At 35.1% G+C, this 21,190-nt stretch overlaps 1 protein-coding gene across 8 annotated transcripts in view; it reads right to left on the bottom strand.

The window, feature by feature from the left end:
• Ccdc88a (coiled-coil domain containing 88A) overlaps positions 1 to 21,190 on the bottom strand; it is a 108,869-nt gene that overhangs the window by 66,363 nt on the left and 21,316 nt on the right. For all 8 annotated transcript variants that reach the window (XM_048352899.1, XM_048352901.1, XM_048352903.1 and 5 more), the window contains exons 4-7: positions 15,419 to 15,488; positions 11,536 to 11,594; positions 3,523 to 3,606; positions 2,176 to 2,316 (exon numbers count right to left, since the gene is read on the bottom strand). In XM_048352899.1, coding sequence (XP_048208856.1) covers positions 2,176 to 2,316; positions 3,523 to 3,606; positions 11,536 to 11,594; positions 15,419 to 15,488 — 354 coding nt within the window. The remainder of the gene's footprint in view (positions 1 to 2,175; positions 2,317 to 3,522; positions 3,607 to 11,535; positions 11,595 to 15,418; positions 15,489 to 21,190) is intronic.

Raw genomic sequence — 21,190 nt, 5'->3', positions numbered from 1 at the left:
ATTGCAATATAAATCAAAGAATGTTCTCCGTAATAGAGCCATCAGTAAAGACACCAAAGTCAAATGAAGACATAACACCTATGTACAAATACTTAAAGATAACTTAAAAATTAATACTATAACTAATTCATTAAGGAACAAGCCTTTATTTAAAACTGAATTATTATCTTCCAAAAATTGTATCACATAGAAAGTGTAATAGGAATATGTATTAAGAGATATTTTAATACAAAGTTGACTTTAACATATAAAAAATCCCATTAAAGGGCTGGGAATATGGCCTAGTGGCAAAGATTGCTGGCCTCATATACATGAAGCCCTGGGTTCGATTCCTCAGCACCACACATATAGAAAACAGACAGAAGTGGTGCTGTGGCTCAAGTGGTAGAGTGTGAGCCTTGAGCAAAAAGAAACCAGGGACAGTGCTCAAGCCCTGAGTCCAAGGCCCAAAACTGGAAGAAAAAAAAAATCCCATTAAAAAATAAAATGATTTAAAAGCATTTCAGGAAAAGTCTGTTACACACTAAGGAATTTTTTCCTAGTTCATCTCTTTTCTTTCTTTGATCTACTCACCCATTAAAATTTTAATTTTTGCTCTAAAATTTCTCTTAATTCATTTCCTGTATTTTCTTTTGTTTTGGTACCTGAAGTAAAATTGAAAATTCTCATCAGAAGTAAAAGGCTCCATAGAGATATGTGCAATTTCCTCTATGTAGACTTTCATTGGTCCCAAAAGCAATCATACAGTCTCTATAAACAACCTCAAAATTGTCTCTCACATGTAAAAAGAACAGTGGTACTCAGTAGCCACTATGCTGAAAATGAACTATACAACTCATGGGCAGGGATGGGAGGGAAAAACTGGGAGAGAAGAAAGGAATAACACTGTCCAAAAAGAAATGTACTCATTACCTTATTTATGAAACAGTATCCCTTCTACATATCACCTTTATAATAACAATGAAAATATGTAGAAAAAAGATATATGTTCACTTGAATGACAGAATACTTTGGTATTCTTTTAAGATAACATTAGTACTGCATGCACTAAAGTCTAAACTGTTCTAAAATCATAAGCTGCTTTGAGAGAGTACAAAAAATTCAGTCTAATTTTATTTTTTACAAAGCAATGTTCTGTTTTAAAGAGCTTATAATAATTCTCTTTTTATAGATCACACTTCATCATACTACAAAAATTTGAGATCTCTGGGACATTTTATTCCAAACACCTGTTATTCTCCTTTTCTTCATACTTACTTTTTTTCCTACATCAAAATGTGGCAATAAAACTACAAAATTAGCCAGAAGCAAATTCTTATGCTTTAAAGCAATGGTTTTTCCACTGTATCAACTGTATTTTCAATTTTACAATGTATACTATTGCCAGAACTGTGGGGGACAAACTGTGGGAACAAACTGCAAAATATATAGGAGCAAAATCAGAATAATACTAATTTAAAAAGAGAAAAGAAACTCTAACTTTGCCTTATTTATTATTAGCAATTTGAGGACCTTCTATATCATTTTTGCTACCTATGGTCTACTAAGAAAAAAATGGAAGAAAGGAAAATGGGTGGGGGAAGGAGGAAAGCAGAAGGGGAAAGGGAAAGGGCAGAGGAAGGGGAAGATGAATAGGAAGGGGGAAAGATAAAGGAGGGAGGGAAAGGGGAAAGGAAGAAGGGAAAAAGGGAAGGAAGACTTCCCAGTTGGATATCCATGTGGGTTCCACATTTGCAGATTCAACCAAGTATGAATGAAAATATGTAAGGGAAAAAAAGCCTGCATTTGCATTGAACTGTATAGATTTTTTTCTTGTTACTATTCCCTAAATAATGCAAAACAATAACTATGTGCAAACCATTTACATTGTTTATAATGACAGACTACTTTGTAGAATATGTAATTCTAGAGATGACTTCAAGTATATAGAACAACATTTGTAGGTTGTGTGTAGTATATACAAACACTGTACCATATGATATAAGAGACTGCACATTTAAGGCTTTGGGTATCTGTAGGGGGTCTCAGAACAAATCCTCCATGGATAACAAGAAAGACTGTACTGTATTACCTATTGCTAAGAAATACAGTATCAATTTGAGAAAAATTTCTGAAGTCACTGTTTATTTTATTAGAAAACAAACTTTTATAATACAATGAAAATATGTTTCAAACCTCTGAATGTTCATCTCTCTCATCTATAAGTCTTTTCAGATGCAATGCCATATTTTTCAAGAGTGGTTCTATATCCTCCTGAGACATATCTGACACTTCCATCCATTGCAGATCAAACACATTTTCCTGATTGTGGGTTACCTTTAGAAAGGTAAGCAATTGTTTTAGTACAATATTAGCTCTATTATTTATATATTTCATATAATGAAAAGCCAACATGGTATTTAACCTATGAAAGTTCACTTGAAATTAATGATGAAAACAAAACTAAAAATTTTATATTAAATGTGATTTTTAAATGAATACTCATTTTCTCATCAACAATGCATTCTTATGGAAAAGTAGTTCCTGAAAACTCCTACGAAAGCAATTGAACTTTTAATATTTTTGTGATACTAGGGCTTCAAACTCAAGCTCTTGCACTTGCTTATCTATTATACTTCTTAATCCATGCTCCCATCTCTTCTTTGTTTTTATTTGGCCAATTGCAGGACTTTTACTCAAGGCCTGGCACTAAATTAACTTGTTTGCTCATAAATGGTGTTGTACCACTTGAGTAACACCTATAGTCCAGCATTTTGTTGGTTAACTGGAGATGGAGTCTCACAACCTTTTCTGTCCAGACTGGCTTCAAACCTTGATTCTTCAGGTCTCAGCCTCCTGAGTAGGGAGGATTACAGGTGGGAAACTGTAGATACTCAGCTTAAAACAAATTTTAACAAATAGATTATTTTAACTCCAATTATTTGATACATTATTTCCTAGACTTTCTACAAATGATTAGTTACCTGTATTCAAGAAAAAATATTCAAAACATATTTTATACCCATTCATTTAAAAAATTATAGGAATGACAATACTACTTTTACCATGTTATTTCTCTGCTAAGAAGTTTTGCATTACAAGTAGTCTTCCATTTTCTGCTATTTCCATATTCTATGTGATTCACTCTGCACAATTCTAATAAAGACATACTTTCATCTTCAAAAATCATTCTTTCCCTATGTTCTTACAGATAAAAGTAATGAATATGTTATAATTAGTACTGTACCCTGCATAAGGTATTATGAAGAAGAGATAACTTTTATAAAGGTAGTATTTATTTATATTTGATCTTTGTTCTTATCCCCTTCTTTAAAATTTTATTTTTATTTTTTGTACTTGAATCAGGGAATGAACTCAGAGCTTTGTGCTCTCACTTGGCTTTTTCACTAACTGCTGGTGATCTATCATTTGAATCATGCCTCTAGTTTCTTTCTTCTTGCTTATCCCATGACTTTTAGTATTCTGAGTGATAGACAACCTATAAACTTCATTAAAAATTGTAAAACTTATACATGTTATTACCTCTTGAATATGTGCGGCAACTGCTGCTTTTGTATCAAAATCTAATCCTTGAATTCTTTCAATAAACTCTTCTTTTTTCTGACACTAAAATAAAAAAAAAAGAAAAAATCATTCATACTTCAGGGAATATCATCCTTAAACATATAACAACTTATCAGCCTTGGCTATTTTGTACAGCACAATAAAGATTTTGTTTTACATTCATATTGTCTCTTTCAAGTATTTGCTTAATAAAGAAATAGTGATTGAGAAATATTTATTTAAAATAGAAAGGCATTGAAAATCCATACAATTTTAATGTAGGAAAAGTTGTAAAGTGGAAATTATGACACAACCCATCTGAGGTCAGTACAATATTATTATGCTAACTTTACAGAGAAGTAAAGAATCAAGAACTTGTTTCAGAGAGAATAAGCTACTTGCCAAAAAACACAAGTGAGTCAGTGGCAGAATTCGGAATACAGCCAAAATGCTCAGGCAGCCCCTGGCAAACACCAAACAACACAGTCTTTCTTCGTGTTTGAAAAAAAAATGCGATTTTTACTTCAAGTTTACAATTCATTCTCACATCTCATCCTATCAATCTTAATAAAAGAAACTCAATTTTGAGGCCTACTTCAACATTTATAAGTAATCCATACATATTTGATGTGTTTCTAACAAAGTAACTAGGGGAAAAATTTAAGAATGTATATATAAAAAGGTACATAATCAAATTAATTCTTCATAGTAAACTTTAAAAAATCCTTACATAAATTAAAAATAGTACAATGAAAACAATCTTTTCCCCAGTATTAAGTAACAACTTAACATGCACCTTCAATCTCTTCTAAAATCCAACTGCTAGTACAAATAAATGTATTCTTGCAGCTACCAAATGAGAAGTGCATACAAAAAAGACAGCACTGCCTTGTCTAACTCAGATGCATCTCCAGAACCAATTACTGAACTACCAGTGAATACAATACACAAAAAGAAACTGGCTCTTTGATCATTAAGGAACTAAACTCTTATATTCTACATGCTTATCAAATTATAATACTTTATTTCAGTTTCAGGACAACTTAAACGTATCATCCAGTCTACAGGGTTCTACATCACATAAAAATGAAATAACTAGGATGATATATTAATGTTTAAAACTAAATCACCAGGAATGTGTAATTCCTAGTTATGGCTTAGGAAGTCAAAAGTGTTTTAGGAGGAATGAAATGAAAATCATCTAAAAATCAGTTAAACATTAGTTGTTGTTGTTGTTTTTGCCAGTCCTGGGGGCTTGGACTCTAGGCCTGAGCACTGTCCCTGGCTTCTTTTTACTCAAGGCGCTATAGCACTCTACCACTTGAGACACAGCGCCACTTTGGCTTTCTCTGTTTATGTGGTGCTGAGAAACTAAGCCCAGGGTTTTTGTGCATGCTAGGTAAGTACTCTACCCCAAGCCATTTTCCCAGCCCCTAAACATTAGTTTTTAAACTAATTTATTTTTGCCTCTTAAGTATTTGGCAGTTCTTGTGAAAACAGCAGTAATTATTTGATAATTGAACATTTAAAACATATGTAAACTAACTTTTCAGGGACAGTAACCCCAATTTTTACTTTAGCATGTCTATAAATGTGGGCTTATAGCTTCTGGGTCAATTAAAATATAGAATGGCAGAGTTATTGTAAAAAGCAATAACCAAGACTCATCAAAGAGATCCCTAACTCAGCTATCTTTGGTTTTTCTTTAGTTTAAACCAAACAAGATTTCTCTTTCTAAACCTAAGAGCCACTGTTTCTTTACTCCTACTATCGTCAGGAAATTACTTTTGTCACTCATAAAACAAATCAGCAAGAATTCTTCCTTTACCCTTAAAATACACACAATTTCTATTAAATCTCACCTTAATTCAAACTCTAAGAGCTTTAAGAATTCTGAAAGTATTTTATAAATAGGTTAGGCTTTCTTAGGATCCAGAATAATTATCATTTTTATTTTAATGGGCAGGAAAGAGAAAAGAGTGACAAGAAGGAAAAGAGAATAAAATTCAAACACTGAAACTGGATAGTAGGACCGAATGTTCCATTCAGTACTATCCAACATGGCAATCAATAACTGCATGTGATTACTCAATACTTTTTTTGTTTTTTATACCGGGGTCCTGAGGCTTGAACTCAAGGCCTGTCCTTGAGTTTTAGGATCAAGGCAAGTGCTCTACCACTTGAGCTAAAGCTATGCTTCTGATATATTAGGGGTTCATCGGAAATAAAGATTCTCATAAACTTTGCTGCTTGGGCTGACACTGAACCACAATCCTCAGATCTCAGCATCTTGAATAGCTAGGATTACCAATGTGAGCTATCAGTGCCAGACTAAAATTGCTTTTAACTGTGTTATTTTAACTGATTTCTGATACGCCAGAAATTTATCACAATATTTTAAGATTATTATTTTTTTAACTGAGATATATGAGGTTAAAAAAAGTTATTTGGCTGCAAGGGAAAACTGCATTAACCTTGAAGCTGTACACATAATACCAGAGATCTTAGGTTCACTCTATTTCAAATTTCTCATATTTTACCTGGTACTCTTAGTGGTCTCTCACCCTAAAGGAGACAGGCTTATGTATAAGTATCAAACTAAGACAGAAGAAAGGGTATATTTCTAGTAAACTATTGAGTACAAAAGGTATTGAACAAGAAAAGAAATTATTAAAGTCTTATTAATAATAAGAACACTGCCAGGCGCTGTGTCTTATGACTATAATCTTTTACATTTTGTTCTATCTTTGAAGTACAATAAATTCTTCCCCTCAACCTTAAAATGTACCCCTCACTCTCCATACTTTCTAAACATCTTAAAATCACTTTTATTCTCCTTCTTACTCCACACTGTCACACATGTACATTTATATATTATCCTCATATATTTTTCCATTCTGTGCCTTTTCTTACATCCTAGCTTACCTATCTCACCCAAATATTCTTTTTCCTTGTCTAAGGACTATTAGAAATAAAATCTAGGCTGTGAATACAGCCTAGTGGCAAGAGTGCTTGCCTCGTATACAGGAAGCCCTGGGTTCAATTCCCCAGCACCACATATATAGAAAATGGCCAGAAGTGGCACTGTGGCTCAAGTGGTAGAGTGCTAGCCTTGAGCAAGAAGAAGCCAGGGACAGTGGTCAGGCCCTGAGTCCAAGGCCCAGGACTGGCAAAAAAAAAAAGAAATAAAAATCTACAAAAGAATCTCCAGATCATGTGACTCTCCAGATTATATGAATCTATATACACTGTTAACCAACTTAAAAATTAATAATACTTAATATCTATTAGAAAACCCTAACTGATGTTCCAAACTACATGGACATGACAGCAGCTGTACGTCTGAGGAACACAGGTCAGGCCAACCAAACCATAGGCACCAAGGCCTCACCCCTGTGTGTATCTGCAGTTACCATGCCTGGGGCATCTACATTTGTGGACACAGGTATGACAACCCAGGTGTACTTTCTCAGCTATGCAGGTTGTATCTTCTTGTGCCAGCATCTAGTCTTATCCACCTTGAAGGGTACCTAATCAAAACCTGAAATATTCTAGTCATAGACTATAACCAGGACTCAAAATATTTGAAGTGAGTTTCATAAGGCTATTGGGCAAAAATTACTCATGGGGCTGGGGATATGGCCTAATGGCAAGAGTGCTTGATCGATTCCCAGCACCAGAAACCCTGGGTTCGATTCCCCAGCACCACATATACAGAAAATGGCCAGTGGCGCTGTGGCTCAAGTGGCAGAGTGCTAGCCTTGACCAAAAAGAAGCCAGGGACAGTGCTCAGGCCCCGAATCCAGGCCCCAGGACTGGCAAACAAACAAACAAACAACAAAACAACCAAAACTCATGATTCTTGAATTGAAATAAACCAAAGGCTTAACAGTAATCAATCAATTTTTAGAATGAAGAGTAGGCTCTTAGTAACAGCATTTTGGACTTCTTGGATCCTCTTGTCACATTTATGCCTTAAGACACAAATGTCTTCATTTTCATTGTCTGTAACGCTGAGTTTCGTTACTGCTGTACTGTACCTAGCTGATTTTGCTTGGGTTAAGGAGCAGTTTATACTATTAGCCTAGTCTACTCCTGCAAGGTGGATTTATGGAACACAACTGTAATATCTTTCAAAGCATTTTTGTCTGGCTCCATTTATAAAGCACCTGTTAAAAATAGTTCTGTAAGTAATGGCCAGGGACCAAATTTATCTGTCAGTTGATGTTCTTAAGGCAATGGTACTACCTGTATTGAAAAAGTCTGAGACTGATGCGGAATCATTTGAGCTAAAACTTGTGTGACAAGGGATGCCTCCTGGAGAAGATCAAGTGGTTTCCTCATGTTCAGCTTATTCTGAAACCATTCAGCTCAGATACAAGAAAAATAAAATGCATCAGAAGAACGTCATACTATGAACACATATAGCCTCAGATGGTAAACTAGAGTGTTAATTCTGCAAGGAGCACTGTCAGCAAGTTCATACCTATATCTGTATTTATACAGATAGATACCTATAGTTACACATTGAAAAGGTCAACTCCAGAAAGTTTCTGGGCTTTGAGGTATCACTGATTGTTGAGATCACCAAAAGCACCGTCACTGGCTTCTAAATCCCTAGAGCTAGAAAGCAGTGGTGCTTCTAGAGGACCTCAGCAGGAATTGTGCCATATATTTGCTCAAAGAAATGTACAGGGATGTATGTGTGAACTCAACCAAATGCTTGCTCTACTACCATTTCCAACTTCTGCTACAACTGCTCCAACACAGTTCTATCTCCCATTGCTGAATACAGTGTTCTCACTGACCAAATTTAGGTGATGTCAGCTACAGATGGTATGGAATAATCAGAATAAAAGGTGATTCCCAAAGGAAGTTCTGAATGCTTGCACAAAAAAAAGAAAAAAGAAAGAAAAGAAAAGAAGAAAGAGAGAATGGTTTCTGGGCAGGTAGAAAACAACAGCTACCTGGAATTTAATAGTTAAAAAAATGACAGCAATATAAAAGTCTACCTATAGAAGACATATCTAAGTAATGATGGGGTACTGGGATGGAAAAAGGCACAAGAAATGTTACTCTTAACTGGGTACTGGTGGCTCATGCTTGTAATCCTATCTACCCAGGAGGCTGACATCTGAGGATCACAGTTCAAAGCCAGCCAGGAAATAAGTCTAAAAAGGCTGGAGGTGGAGCTGTGGCTTAAGTGGTAAAGCAAAAATGAGCAAACATGCTGAGACAGAATCCAGGCCCTGAGTTCATGCCCTATGACTGCCACAAAAAAAAAAGAGTTCTTTTGTTGCTAAATAACTTGCACTATTTTGTTTTATAGTTACAAATGTTACATATAAATGTTATATATGTTAGTTTAAGAGTCAGGTACAACTCATAATTTTTCATCAATTCTAAGGTACCTGAAAATAAGGCAAAATAAAAGTAAGACAAGTTAGAAGGTAGGTTCTTTGCAAGGAAATTCTACTTTGCTTCACTAATAAAATAAAATAATGTAACACAAATACCATAGTCGTTGAAATATTTTTTAAAAACATTTTAATTTTTTAAAGGAAATACCCATTATCAGAAACAGGAGGGTTTGCGTTAACTTATCAAAAGGTTCAGTACTTCAGAAAATGAACACTATTTTCATGTCTCCCTTGTCATTTTCAATAGAACTGTGTGAGTTACAAAAATAAGAGAGGGAGATTGGCATAGATTTTGTAATGCTTTTATTGTTCTTTGAAATACTGAAAATAATGACGGTTTAATATTTTGAGGAGTTTCCTTAAAACATAAACAGGTCCTTGGTTGTGCTCTATTTCTATTGTCAATTTTAGTAACTAGCAGTAACAACCAAATAGTAACCATCAGTAAAAACCAAATTTATGCTTTCATTGTGCTATCTTGTTTCACACAACATTCATCAACAGAGAATATTTTTAAAAGCAAATACAGTATTCAACAGTTGTAAGTAACCGAGGGCTGTGTTTCTAACTCAGGATCTGATGACCAAATTAGAATAGCAATGATGACAGACATCATATTTAACTTACAAATCAACTGTCAAGTAAACACTTGCACACTATTAAATTTAATAATGCTAAGTTGTAGAAGGCCTTATCTTCCATACTCTTGACCAGAGCCTGGGAAGGAGTTTGCAACAGGAAGATAGAGTCAAGGCATGTAGATGAATAAGAATAATAAACTTTATAGATATAAACTATATAGATAGTTGGACAACTATGGTAGAGAGTATTCAATATTTCAAAATAGTGGGCTGGGGATATAGCCTAGTGGCAAGAGTGCCTGCCTCGGATACACGAGGCCCTAGGTTCGATTCCCCAGCACCACATATACAGAAAACGGCCAGAAGTGGCGCTGTGGCTCAAGTGGCAGAGTGCTAGCCTTGAGCGGGAAGAAGCCAGGGACAGTGCTCAGGCCCTGAGTCCAAGGCCCAGGACTGGCCAAAAAAAAAAAAAAAAAAAATAGTAAACAAGATTTTTGGTTTTTTGGTTGGTCATGGAGCTTGAATTCTGGGCCTGGGCATTGTCCCGGAGCTCTTTTGCTCAAGGCTAGTGCTCTACCACTTGAGCTGTAGCACCATTTCAGATTTCCTAATGGTTCATTGGAGATAAGAATCTCAGGACTTTCCAGTCTGGGCTAGCTTCAAACCCTGATCCTCAGGTATGAGCCTCCTGAGTAGCTAGGATTATAGGTGTGAGTCACCAGCATCTGGCTTGTAAAGAATATTTTAATGTTTCCAATATAAAGGCTTAATAAATGTCTCTTAACTTGATCTAACCATTATACATTGTATACTCATACTGAAATGTCACAATATACCACATAAATAAGTATGATTGCTATGTGTCAATGAAAAAATAATGTATAGCTCCAAAGCAGTCAGGTGTAAAAGCCTACACATTCTGGGATGTTTAATTTTAAGCATAGGAATGTAAAATATCACTAGTGGGCTCATAATTAGTTACAAACAATCTCATTCCACAAAGAATTGAAATGGTTCAACACTATAGTAACTCATCCAAAAATAAGGCTTATTAAACAAGAAACAAACATAACAGATTTGGAAGTCACAGAGTTGAATACCAGTTCTTTGGCCCACTAGCAGTATGACCTAAATCTAGAGTAACTATCTCAGTTTCTTTAAGAAACATTCAGTTTCACTTAATTAGCACCTCCCTTGACTCACAAATGTCCTAATTTGTAAAAAATAACTTAATTTTATCTCTCCAATTCCAAAAGAAAAGTGAGGGAGGGAAGGAGGGAGAAAATTAAAGTAGAATATGCTAGGTATGGCTTAAGTGTAGATGGCTAGGAAATATGAAAATATGAAAAACATGAAAATATGAAGGGGAGGGAGGGAGAGGGAAAGAGCGAGAAGGGAGAAAACATTTAGCACAAATCCTATCTCTCTTTTTAACTGTTAATCTCCCCTTCCTTCTTCCTAAAACAACAAATCATAAAAAATTTTGGGGATAAATTTTTAAAGATACCTCAGAGGAGAAACAAAAAACTTAGGACCATTAAAAGATTCAGAATAGGGGCTGAGGATATGGCCTAGTGGCAAGAGTGCTTGCCTTGTATACATGAAGCCCTGGGTTCGATTCCCCAGCACCACATAAACAGAAAATGGCCAGAAGTGGCGCTGTGGCTCAAGTGGCAGAGTGCTAGCCTTGAGCAAGAATAAGCCAGGGACAGTGCTCAGGCCCTGAGTCCAAGTCCCAGGACTGGCCAAAAAAAAAAAAAAAAAAGATTCAGAATAGAAAAATTAAAGATTTTAAATAATAAGATTATGATAACATAACTAAATTTTAAAATAAGAATATTTATCATCACAATCTCTTCTATGAGGCTATACAGACACCTTTTCTAATATATACTTTGAAAATCAGTGGTCTATCCTTAAATCTTTTATAAACTGGAGCCTAAAAGGAAGATGGTGCTAAAATAAAAATATGAAGAAATATTTTAACTTACCTGAACTGCACAACCCAGTAAGAGCAAAAGCAGTTTTTTAACTTCTTCAGTGCCTTGTTCTGAAATTAAAAAAAAAATAACTAAGCACTTTTATACCTCAATATCAATTTTCTTTCTTGTAATACTCATAATAACTTGAGCAAAAGATTCATCATATAAACAAATGTGGTAGAAAATTTAAATGAGTTCTCTGTGTGTAATGTGATAATAGTCAAATGTGTTTCAAGAGTTTCTGTAATATATATGCAAACTATGTATCTTCTCCTCCACAAATTATATTACATCAGCTAATTAAATTAAATTAGAAAGACATGCTCCAAAGTCAGCCAAAATTACTCCTAAATGGCTAGTCTCCTTTGTTTTCTTATTAAAACACAAATATTAGGATTCATCTACTTCTAAAATCTAAATGGATTTCCACTATGCTTCCACAAAATGTTAAGACATCTTATAAACAATGGAGACAAGCATCATTCTTAAAGTTAGTATATTAGTAAGAATCCAGGACCATTCTCTTTTTGGTCAGTCCTAGGACTTGAACTCTGGGCCTGGCACTTGAGCTCTTCAGCTCAAGGCTAGCACTCTACACCTTGAGCCACAAGCACCACTTCCAGTTTTCTGGTGGTTAATAAGAGAAAGTCTCACAGCCTTTCCTGCCCAGGCTGGCTTTGAACCACGATCCTCAGATCTTAGCCTCCTGAGTAGCTAGGATTACAAATGTGAGCCACAGTGCCTGGCTTCAGGACCATTTTTTTTCCTTATTTATTGTACAGAGAGGTTACAGTTTCATACGTTAGGCCTTGGGTACATTTCTTGTACTGTTTGTTACCTCCTCCCTCATTTCTTCCCTCCTCTTCCCACCCCCATGAGTTGTTCAGTTGGTTTACAACAAATGGTTTTGCAAGTATTGCTTTTATAGTCATTTGTCTTTTTATCCTTTGTCTCTTGATTTTGATATTCCATTTCACTTTCTTAGTTCTAATACCAGTATATACAGTTTCCAATGTACTCAGATAAGATACAGTGATAGTGCGGGTACAACCACAGGAAGGGGATACAAGAGGATCATCACAGAACTATGCCTATTTAATCTTTGATAAAGGAGCTAAAAAAAATAGGATGGAAGAAAGATAGCCTCTTTAACAAATGGAGCTGCCAAAACAGTTTCAACACATGCAACAAACTAAAACTAGATCCTTATATATCACCTTGCACCAAAATCAATTCCAAATGGATCAAAGACCTCGAAATTAAAACAGATACCCTGAAAACACTAAAAGAAGGAGTAAGGGAAACACTTGGGCTCCTTGGCACAGGACGGAACTTCCTTAACAAAGACCCAGAAATGCTACAAATCAAAGAAAGGATGGACAAATGGGAATGCATCAAACTGCAGAGCTTCTGCAGGGCAAAGGACATAGATTGCAATATAAACAGAAAGCCCACAGATTGGGAAAAGATCTTTACCGGCCATACAATGGACAAAGGCCTCATATCTAAAATATACGGAGAACTAAAAAAATTTAATTCCTCCAAAACCGCAAAGAATAAACAGCCCCCTCAACAAGTGGGCTAAAGATTTAAAAAGGGAACCCTACTTCATTGTTGGTGGGAATGTAAACTGCTTCAGCCACTCTGGAAAGCAGTATGGAGATTCCTCAGAAGGCTAAACATAGAGCTCCCCTATGACCCAGCAGTCCCACTTTTGGGCATCTACCCAAAAGACCACAAACAAAAACACACTAAAGCCACCAGCACAACAATGTTCATTATACCACAATTTGTCATAGCTAAAATATGGAACCAACCCAGATGCCCCTCAGTAGACGAATGGATCAGGAAAATGTGGTACATATACACAATGGAATTTTATGCCTCTATCAGAAAGAATGACATTGCCCCATTCGTAAGGAAATGGAAGGACTTGGAAAAAATTATATTAAGTGAAGTGAGCCAGACCCAAAGAAACATGAACTCTATGGTCTCCCTCAGAGGGAATAATTAGCACAGGTTTAGGCTAGTCACAGCAGAGGATCACAAGAGCCTAATAGCTATGTCCTTATGAATGCATAAGATGATGCTAAGTGAAATGAACTCCATGTTATGGAAATAACTGTTATATCACTGTTGTAATTACTTTCAACATGCCATGTGAAACCGTAGCTTCTATTGTTGATGATCCTCTTGTATCCCCTTCCTGTGGTTGTACCCACACTATCACTGTATCTTATCTGAGTACATAGGACCATTCTTGACTGGACTGGGAAAACCTAATTAGAGCTGTACCTAAGTTGACAGTAAAGATTATAATCTTAAATGTCTGTTAGGACAGTGCAGCTACTAAAATGAATGTATTTAATAAGCTGGGTGAAAGTTAATGGTCTACAACTTAACTGGAGAAAATATTCTCTAAGAGCATTCAATTGATATTATCTTAAAATATTGATTAGGTTAGTTTTTCACAATCAGGCTAACCTAGGTATGATAAAGTCCATATCTTCGGATTTTTATCCAAATATGAGAAATTTCCTCCTACTTTCCATGAAACAATTTATTTTCTAGACACAGTGAGCCATGTTAATCACCATTCCACTCACATATACATATAGTCATACTCCTTTGTCTTAATGTTGACTATTCTCTCTCTTTCTTCTCCTACCTCCTCATCCCCTAACTAAATTACTTATCATCATCCTAGGCAAAGCTCTAATATCTCTGTGGTCTAGCTCATCTCACAAAGTAATGCCTTAAACTCTCACTAATATGTCCATGTTAAGATTAATGGAGCCATAATTTATACTATTCATTAATATTTTGTACGTATCTTTTTATTTCATACTAGTTAATCTTATAATTTCCCAGGAATCTGTGTACCTCTTACTGAACCACAAGATACTCCGGAACAAAGACCAATTAATTTACATGATAGCCACTTACTAAATGTGTATGGAATTAAAACAATTACTTTTTTTCTGTTTTAGCCATACTAGGATTTGAACTTGGGGCTTCGTGTTTGCTAGGCAAATATGAACCATGGCTTTTTAAAAAAAAATTTTTTTTTCTGGGGTGGGGGGCAGTACTTGGGGTAAACCAATTCCATTCTAAATGAAAAGGTTTTTTTTCTCCTGTGTTTTTATTGTTATGATCAAAACCTAGGAGTGGAGTATCCTAAAAACTAACACCAAATTCACTCATACTAAAGTCACTTACAGGCTACTTAAAAGTCCCTTCAATGCAAAGTCAATAAAAACAACAACAAAAAACTCATCCTCAAACAACCTTGACAACAGTAGATGGTAGATATATAAAAACAAAACTAAAAAAATTTTTAAAATCATTTATTTTCTAAGGTTGTATTCTTTTCAGTTTAACACTATATGACCTTTTGTAGTCGTTTATGATGAAGCATCAAAAATCATAATTAGGGGCTGGGAATATGGCCTAGTGGTAAAGTACTTGCCTTGTATATATGAAGCCCTGGGTTCGATTCCTCAGCACCACATATATAGGAAAATCCAGAAGTGGCACTGTGGCTCAAGTGGTAGTGCGCTAGCCTTGAGCAAAAAAAAGAAGCTCAGGGACAGTGCTCAGGCCCTGAGTTCAAGCCACAAGACTGGCAGAAATAAAAATCATAATCATCACCGGAATGTCTAGGTTTGACAAAGACGAAAAAGTTCTAGATTTAGTTTAAGTATAGGACAATATCACCTACAACTTAAAAATATTCTGAGTCTGTTCTCTCTATAAACTAAAACTGGAACATTACTTCAAACTCCTATAGAGTTATGAAAAACCTGGTAAACTAGTGTAAAAATAATCTTAGTAAACATCGTAGTATCACATAACAGATAAATTGTTATATTTTAGTAATTGTAATACTCACCAGAAAATGGATTTTTGCCAATAACCAAGACATTTGGCAAAGACATCATAATCAATTGCTGCAAAGTCTCCTGTAAAATGATATACAATAGTTATTTTATGTTAATGCTGACTAGGTAATTATTCATCAAATTAAAACTTAGGATTTGAATATCCTTTTGTAAATATGTTATACTCTAAAAATAAACCTATGTCCTTTAAAAATATTTAAATACATTGAAGTTACAAAGGACTAATTTTAAAATTAAGAATGATAATTACTAAAACTCCTCTTTGTGATCATTTCACCAAAAATGAGTACTTACTCAGTGAATCATTATTTCCTCCAGGATGTAAAATAGCTGGTTAACTGCCTTTGATTACTGTCAAATTTTCAGAGACAAGAATATAGACACATTCTGATGGCACATGATGATTCAGAAAGAACTAAACATATTCATCTTAGGCTATACAGTAAGTATGCACTTTCTGTTTACAATACCTTTTCCTTGAGGAAATAAAAGAATATATCATGTCTGCCTTTACAACCACTGCCAATGATGACATGCTACAAAGGATGGATGTGTGCCATGTGAAATTACTGAATCTTTGCAAGATTATAGTAATGAGCATGACAATTTCTTTAGAAGTTGCTTTTGACCACAGTGCTATTTACAAATAGTAATGAAGAATAAATTTCCAAAAATTATATGACCTTTTTTGGAATCATGCTTTAACATAATATTAGGAACAAATTAAAATTAAAAATTAACTTGTAATTTTTGATCTGATAGAACATTTGTATATGATTAGTGAATAGTATGTCAGCAAATGCAAGATAGAAGTAATCTTTTATGTATAATTCTCCATATTTTTGAAGCCTATGGTCATTTTTCTAGTTACAATCTATGTCTCTTAAATTCAATAGCCCTTAAATTCAATAGCCTCCCTTGCTTATGATTAAAAAAAATAACTATTAAAAAAAAAGAAAAGCCTATCTTGCAGGGCGCTGGTGGCTCACATCTGTAATCCTAGCTTCTCAAGAGGGAGAGATCTGATATTGCCATTCAAAGCCAGTCCAGGGAAGAAAAGTCCATGAGATTCTTAATATCTCCAATTAAATAACAAAAAGCCAGATGTGTATATGTACCTAAAGTGATAAAGTGCTAGCCTTGAGCAAAAAAACAAAAAAAAACCTCAGAGATAACACACAGGCCTTGAGTTCAAGCCCTGGCAGGGTGTGGTGGGGAAGCCTACCTAATTTTTCACAGCAGCTATAATTTACTTATTTTCATTTGACATGAACACTTTTAAATACTCATTTGGGAGACAAAGAGAAGAGTGCCTTAGATCTAGTGATTATTTGAAAAGGTTAGAACTACCACTTGATCACAATGAAGTGTACCTTCAATATAATTTCAAATAATCTAATGTTTTTAATTACCTCTACACCACAAGTTTTCAGATTACTTCACTGTCCTTGTATTATTTATCACAATATAAATTATTTAGTCATTTACTTACTATTATTCTACAGGAACTGTACATTCTATAAAAATTGGGACATGCAGTCAGGTGGTACTGGCTCATACCTGTAATCCTAGCTACTCAGGAGGCTGATATCTGAGGATCTCAGTTCAAAGCCAGCCCAGGCAGGAAAATCTGTGAGATTTTTATCTCCAATTAACCACCAAGAAGACTGTGGCTCAAAGTGGTAGAATGCTCACCTTGAACAGGAAGGGCTCAGGGACAAAGTCTATCTGGAGGTTCAAGCCCCATGACCAATAAACGAAAAAAGATTGTTTTTTGAAACATAGTTGAATTTTAACATACACAATTTATTTTCCTTTGCTGAGTCAGAATGCAAGAAAATATTTCACCTCAAATATTTTTCCTAAGGGGTGTACAGTATAAAAAAAAACCCAAAACATTTTTATAGTTCTAGAAAGAATCAGGGGTGAAAAATCTATAGGTGAACTGCATTGATTTGCATACTGTTAACTTGAAATTTATGATATCTTAAACCAGGCTGTGTCTACATTGGTACCATGCAAAGAATAAAATATATTTCAGTAAGCCAACTAATATTATAGATAAGGTTTCCGATCTATTTCTGAAGACAATGTAGAAGCACCTTAAAAACATTTATCTAACAATAGGAACTACAAGGAGAGGGCAGAGTTGTGCAAACTGATTCTACAAGAACAACAGAGGGGAAGTACTACACAGGAATTTCAATCTTCGGTAGTACTTTGTATTTTAAATACATCATACAATATTTAGAAAATGTTGGGTCAGTTTTAGCTCTGAATTAGTCAACTGGCATTCAAACATGGATTAGAAAGAAAAAGGTAAAACTAGTCATCCAACAAACGTTAATGAAATATTTCCAGTCGTATCTGAACATATAAAGACATAACTAAAATCTAGTCAATACAAATCAAAATCATCAGTTCTAATATAATTTTGGTAGTACTCCCATTTGACTTCTCAATCTTGGTTTAAATATCAACATTATTAACACTGTGGACTGAATAATTCATATTTTGAGGAACTGTGTATAAGAGGCTTAGCTGAATCTCGGGCTTCTACTCACTAGATGCCTATAGTATCTTCAGCTGTAACAAGTGAAAATATCTCCAGTCAGTGATGTGTTCCCCATGGCATAAAAATCATAAAAAATCAATTTCATAATCCCTCATCTCATATTTCTTTGTGACTATAACATAACATTAACATAATTAATATACAGAAGATTTCAACACCTGGCATGGGGCAAGGATGATAACAAAAACATCAATATAAATAGGAATGAAATATTAACATACATTAAATATTCACAGACTACATTCCATGATTCTACTTGTAGTGAAATGTTCAAAATTGGCAAATGTATAGACAGAAAAGAAATTAATGATTTTCTACAAATGGAAGCTTGGGACAAGTAGGTGTGTGCTAGACAAGAGGCAATGAGTGGTTCTTAATAACAGAGCGTTTTTTTGAGATGATAAAGATGTTCTAAAATGGGGCTGGGGATATAGCCTAGAGGCAAGAGTGCCTACCTCGGATACACGAGGCCCTAGGTTCGATTCCCCAGCACCACATATACAGAAAAACGGCCAGAAGCGGCGCTGTGGCTCAAGTGGCAGAGTGCTAGCCTTGAGCGGGAAGAAGCCAGGGACAGTGCTCAGGCCCTGAGTCCAAGGCCCAGGACTGGCCAAAAAAAAAAAAAAAAGATGTTCTAAAATGTAGTTGTACCACTATATAAATATACTAAAACCCACTGAATATCTGTATGCTATATATGCTACTTAAAATAACAATAAAACAATTATACTGCATTGATAAATTAAGACTCCAATGCAAAAATTCTTTTATCTTTTACTTGATTTTTCTGAGGAGTATCATTAAAATTTCCAAAGGACACTATTACCTCCAAAGAAAACATCGTTCTAGTAGGACAAGACTAATAAGCAGCAAAAGCGAGTCACTTAATTACATAATCTAGTGTTTGGTGTAAAATATCTAAAAATACTGCTACTATAAAACAATGGTAAAACCAGGCACCAGTGGCTCATGTCTGTAATCCTAGCTACTCAGGAGGCTGAGATCTAAGGATTGTGGTTCAAAGCCAGCCCAGGCAGGAAAGGCCATGAGATTCTTATCTCCAGCTAACCACCAGAAGACTGGAAGTGGTGCTAGTGGCTCAAGTAGTAGAGCACTAGCATTGAGTTGAAGAGCTTAGGGACCAGAGCCCAGGCCCATAGTTCAAGCCCAATGACCAACAAAAAAAACCCCAAAACAAACTAAAAAAGAAATGGTAAAGGCAAAGAGATACACAGTAATATCTAAATCACTCAAATCAATGGGAGAAAGAGCCTAAATATTGGAAAATATTTTAAAATATGTTTAGAAAACAACCTACCATAGACTTCTGTATTTGGTAACAAGAAGATCTAAAGAAGAAGGCAGGCAGGAAGCAGAGCATCCTGGTTAAAAGTACTAATACATGTTACAACATAAATTTCAAAATCATTATATTAAGTGAAACCAGTTACAAAAGAACATACCACAGAATTCCATTTATATGAAATGTCTACAACTGGAAAACCTACAGGCAGAAAATAGATTAGTAGGTCCTATAAAGTAGGTGAATAGGATGGGATATATGAACTAGAGAAAGCAAGGTACTGGGTCCATTGGCTGGATTCTTTTTTTAAGTATTTAAAACATATGACTGAGCTCAAAGGAAAGGAAAAGGCTAATCTTCATGTAAAAGATAAATCAGAAAAAAAGAACCCCCAAACCTGCAAAGAAAGACAAAGAAGAAGCTACCTAACTTTGTTGGCATTTAGTAGAAACTAAGAATTGTTTCCTCAAAGATTTTGAACAATGCCTCCCAAGATATTTTTTAATGTAAATACATTAAAAACATGTTACAAACACACAAGTACAGAAAAACCATCCAGAAATATGTATTATTCAAATAATAGTGGTGTTGTCTTGCAACAGACCTGTCTTTGCACTTGCTATTATCTTCTAATATTTTATGGTGTACCAGTTGTATTTGTATAATAAAGTTGCTTAAAAGTAGTTACACCAAAACCTGGTTTAAGGTTACCCTTGAATCAATATAAACCCTTGACTCCAACAACAAAGATAGACATTCTCCCCAAAAATGAGCTCACAAAATACACAAGCATATCAATGTCACTGATGTAGGCATTACTAGACAACAAAGAACAGATTCAAATCCCCACATAGTTCAGATTTTGAAATAATTGGATATGAAGCCTAAAACAGAAAAATAAATTTCTGAAGAAATGAGGAATCAAAAAGTAAAGGGCTAGAGGTGTGATTCAAGTGGTAGAGAGCTTTAAGAGCCAATACAAGGCCCTCAGTTCAAACCCAGTATCATGAAGTCTTTTATAAGTCATACATACTTTAAGTGTCATTGCTTAGAAAAGAATTAGTGAAGTTGAGCATTCCTGGTTCACATCTGTAATCTTAACTACTTAGGAGGTTAAAACCTGGAAGTCTAAGGTTTGAAGCCAGCCCAGGTAGAAAAGTCTGAGAGCTCCACCTCAAACTAACAAAATGCAATACTGAAGGCATAGCTCAAGTGGTAAAGTACCAGGCACTGAAAAAAAAATGAACAAAATAAAAAGCAGCCATGAAAACTAAACATAACTTCTAAAACTGAAAGATACAATAAGTCAACGAGTTTTAAGACGACACAGATGAGAAGCAAATTAGCAATGTAGACAGTTTGGGTAAAATAAAACATAGCATAAGACTAACAATATAAAAGCAAGTTTAGCCGGGGGCCGGTAGCTCATACCTAGCTCCTAGGAGGCTGAAGTCTGAGAATCACAGTTGTGAGTCTCTTATCTCTAATTAATCACAGAAAAAGCTAGAAGCAGTGCTGTGGCTTAAATGGTAGAGTGCTAACCTTCAGCAAAAGGAGTTCAGGGACAGCACACCCAGGCCCAGAGTTTATGTCCCAGGACCAGCAAAATAAAAAAAAAAACAACAAAAAAAACCCCCATAAAAACAAGTTTAATAAACAAGAAAGAGCAAAAAGGAAAAACTAATATACCCCAGTAGAACTCTCTGACAGATATAAAATTGAACAATATAAAGGTAGTATTACAAAAAAAAATATTAAAAGCAGCTAGGTGTGGTGGCTCATGTAATCCTAGCTACTTAGGAGGCTGAGCTCTGAGGATTGTGACACCAAACCAGCCCAGGCAGGAAAGTCTGTGAGACTCTTAACTCCAATTAACTGCCAGAA

This window comes from Perognathus longimembris, chromosome 8 (genome assembly GCF_023159225.1).
Source record: "Perognathus longimembris pacificus isolate PPM17 chromosome 8, ASM2315922v1, whole genome shotgun sequence".
NCBI classification, from domain to species: domain Eukaryota; kingdom Metazoa; phylum Chordata; class Mammalia; order Rodentia; family Heteromyidae; genus Perognathus; species Perognathus longimembris.
The sequence above is the reverse complement of the archived record's forward strand: the minus strand, read 5'-3'. Positions and strand labels throughout refer to the sequence as shown.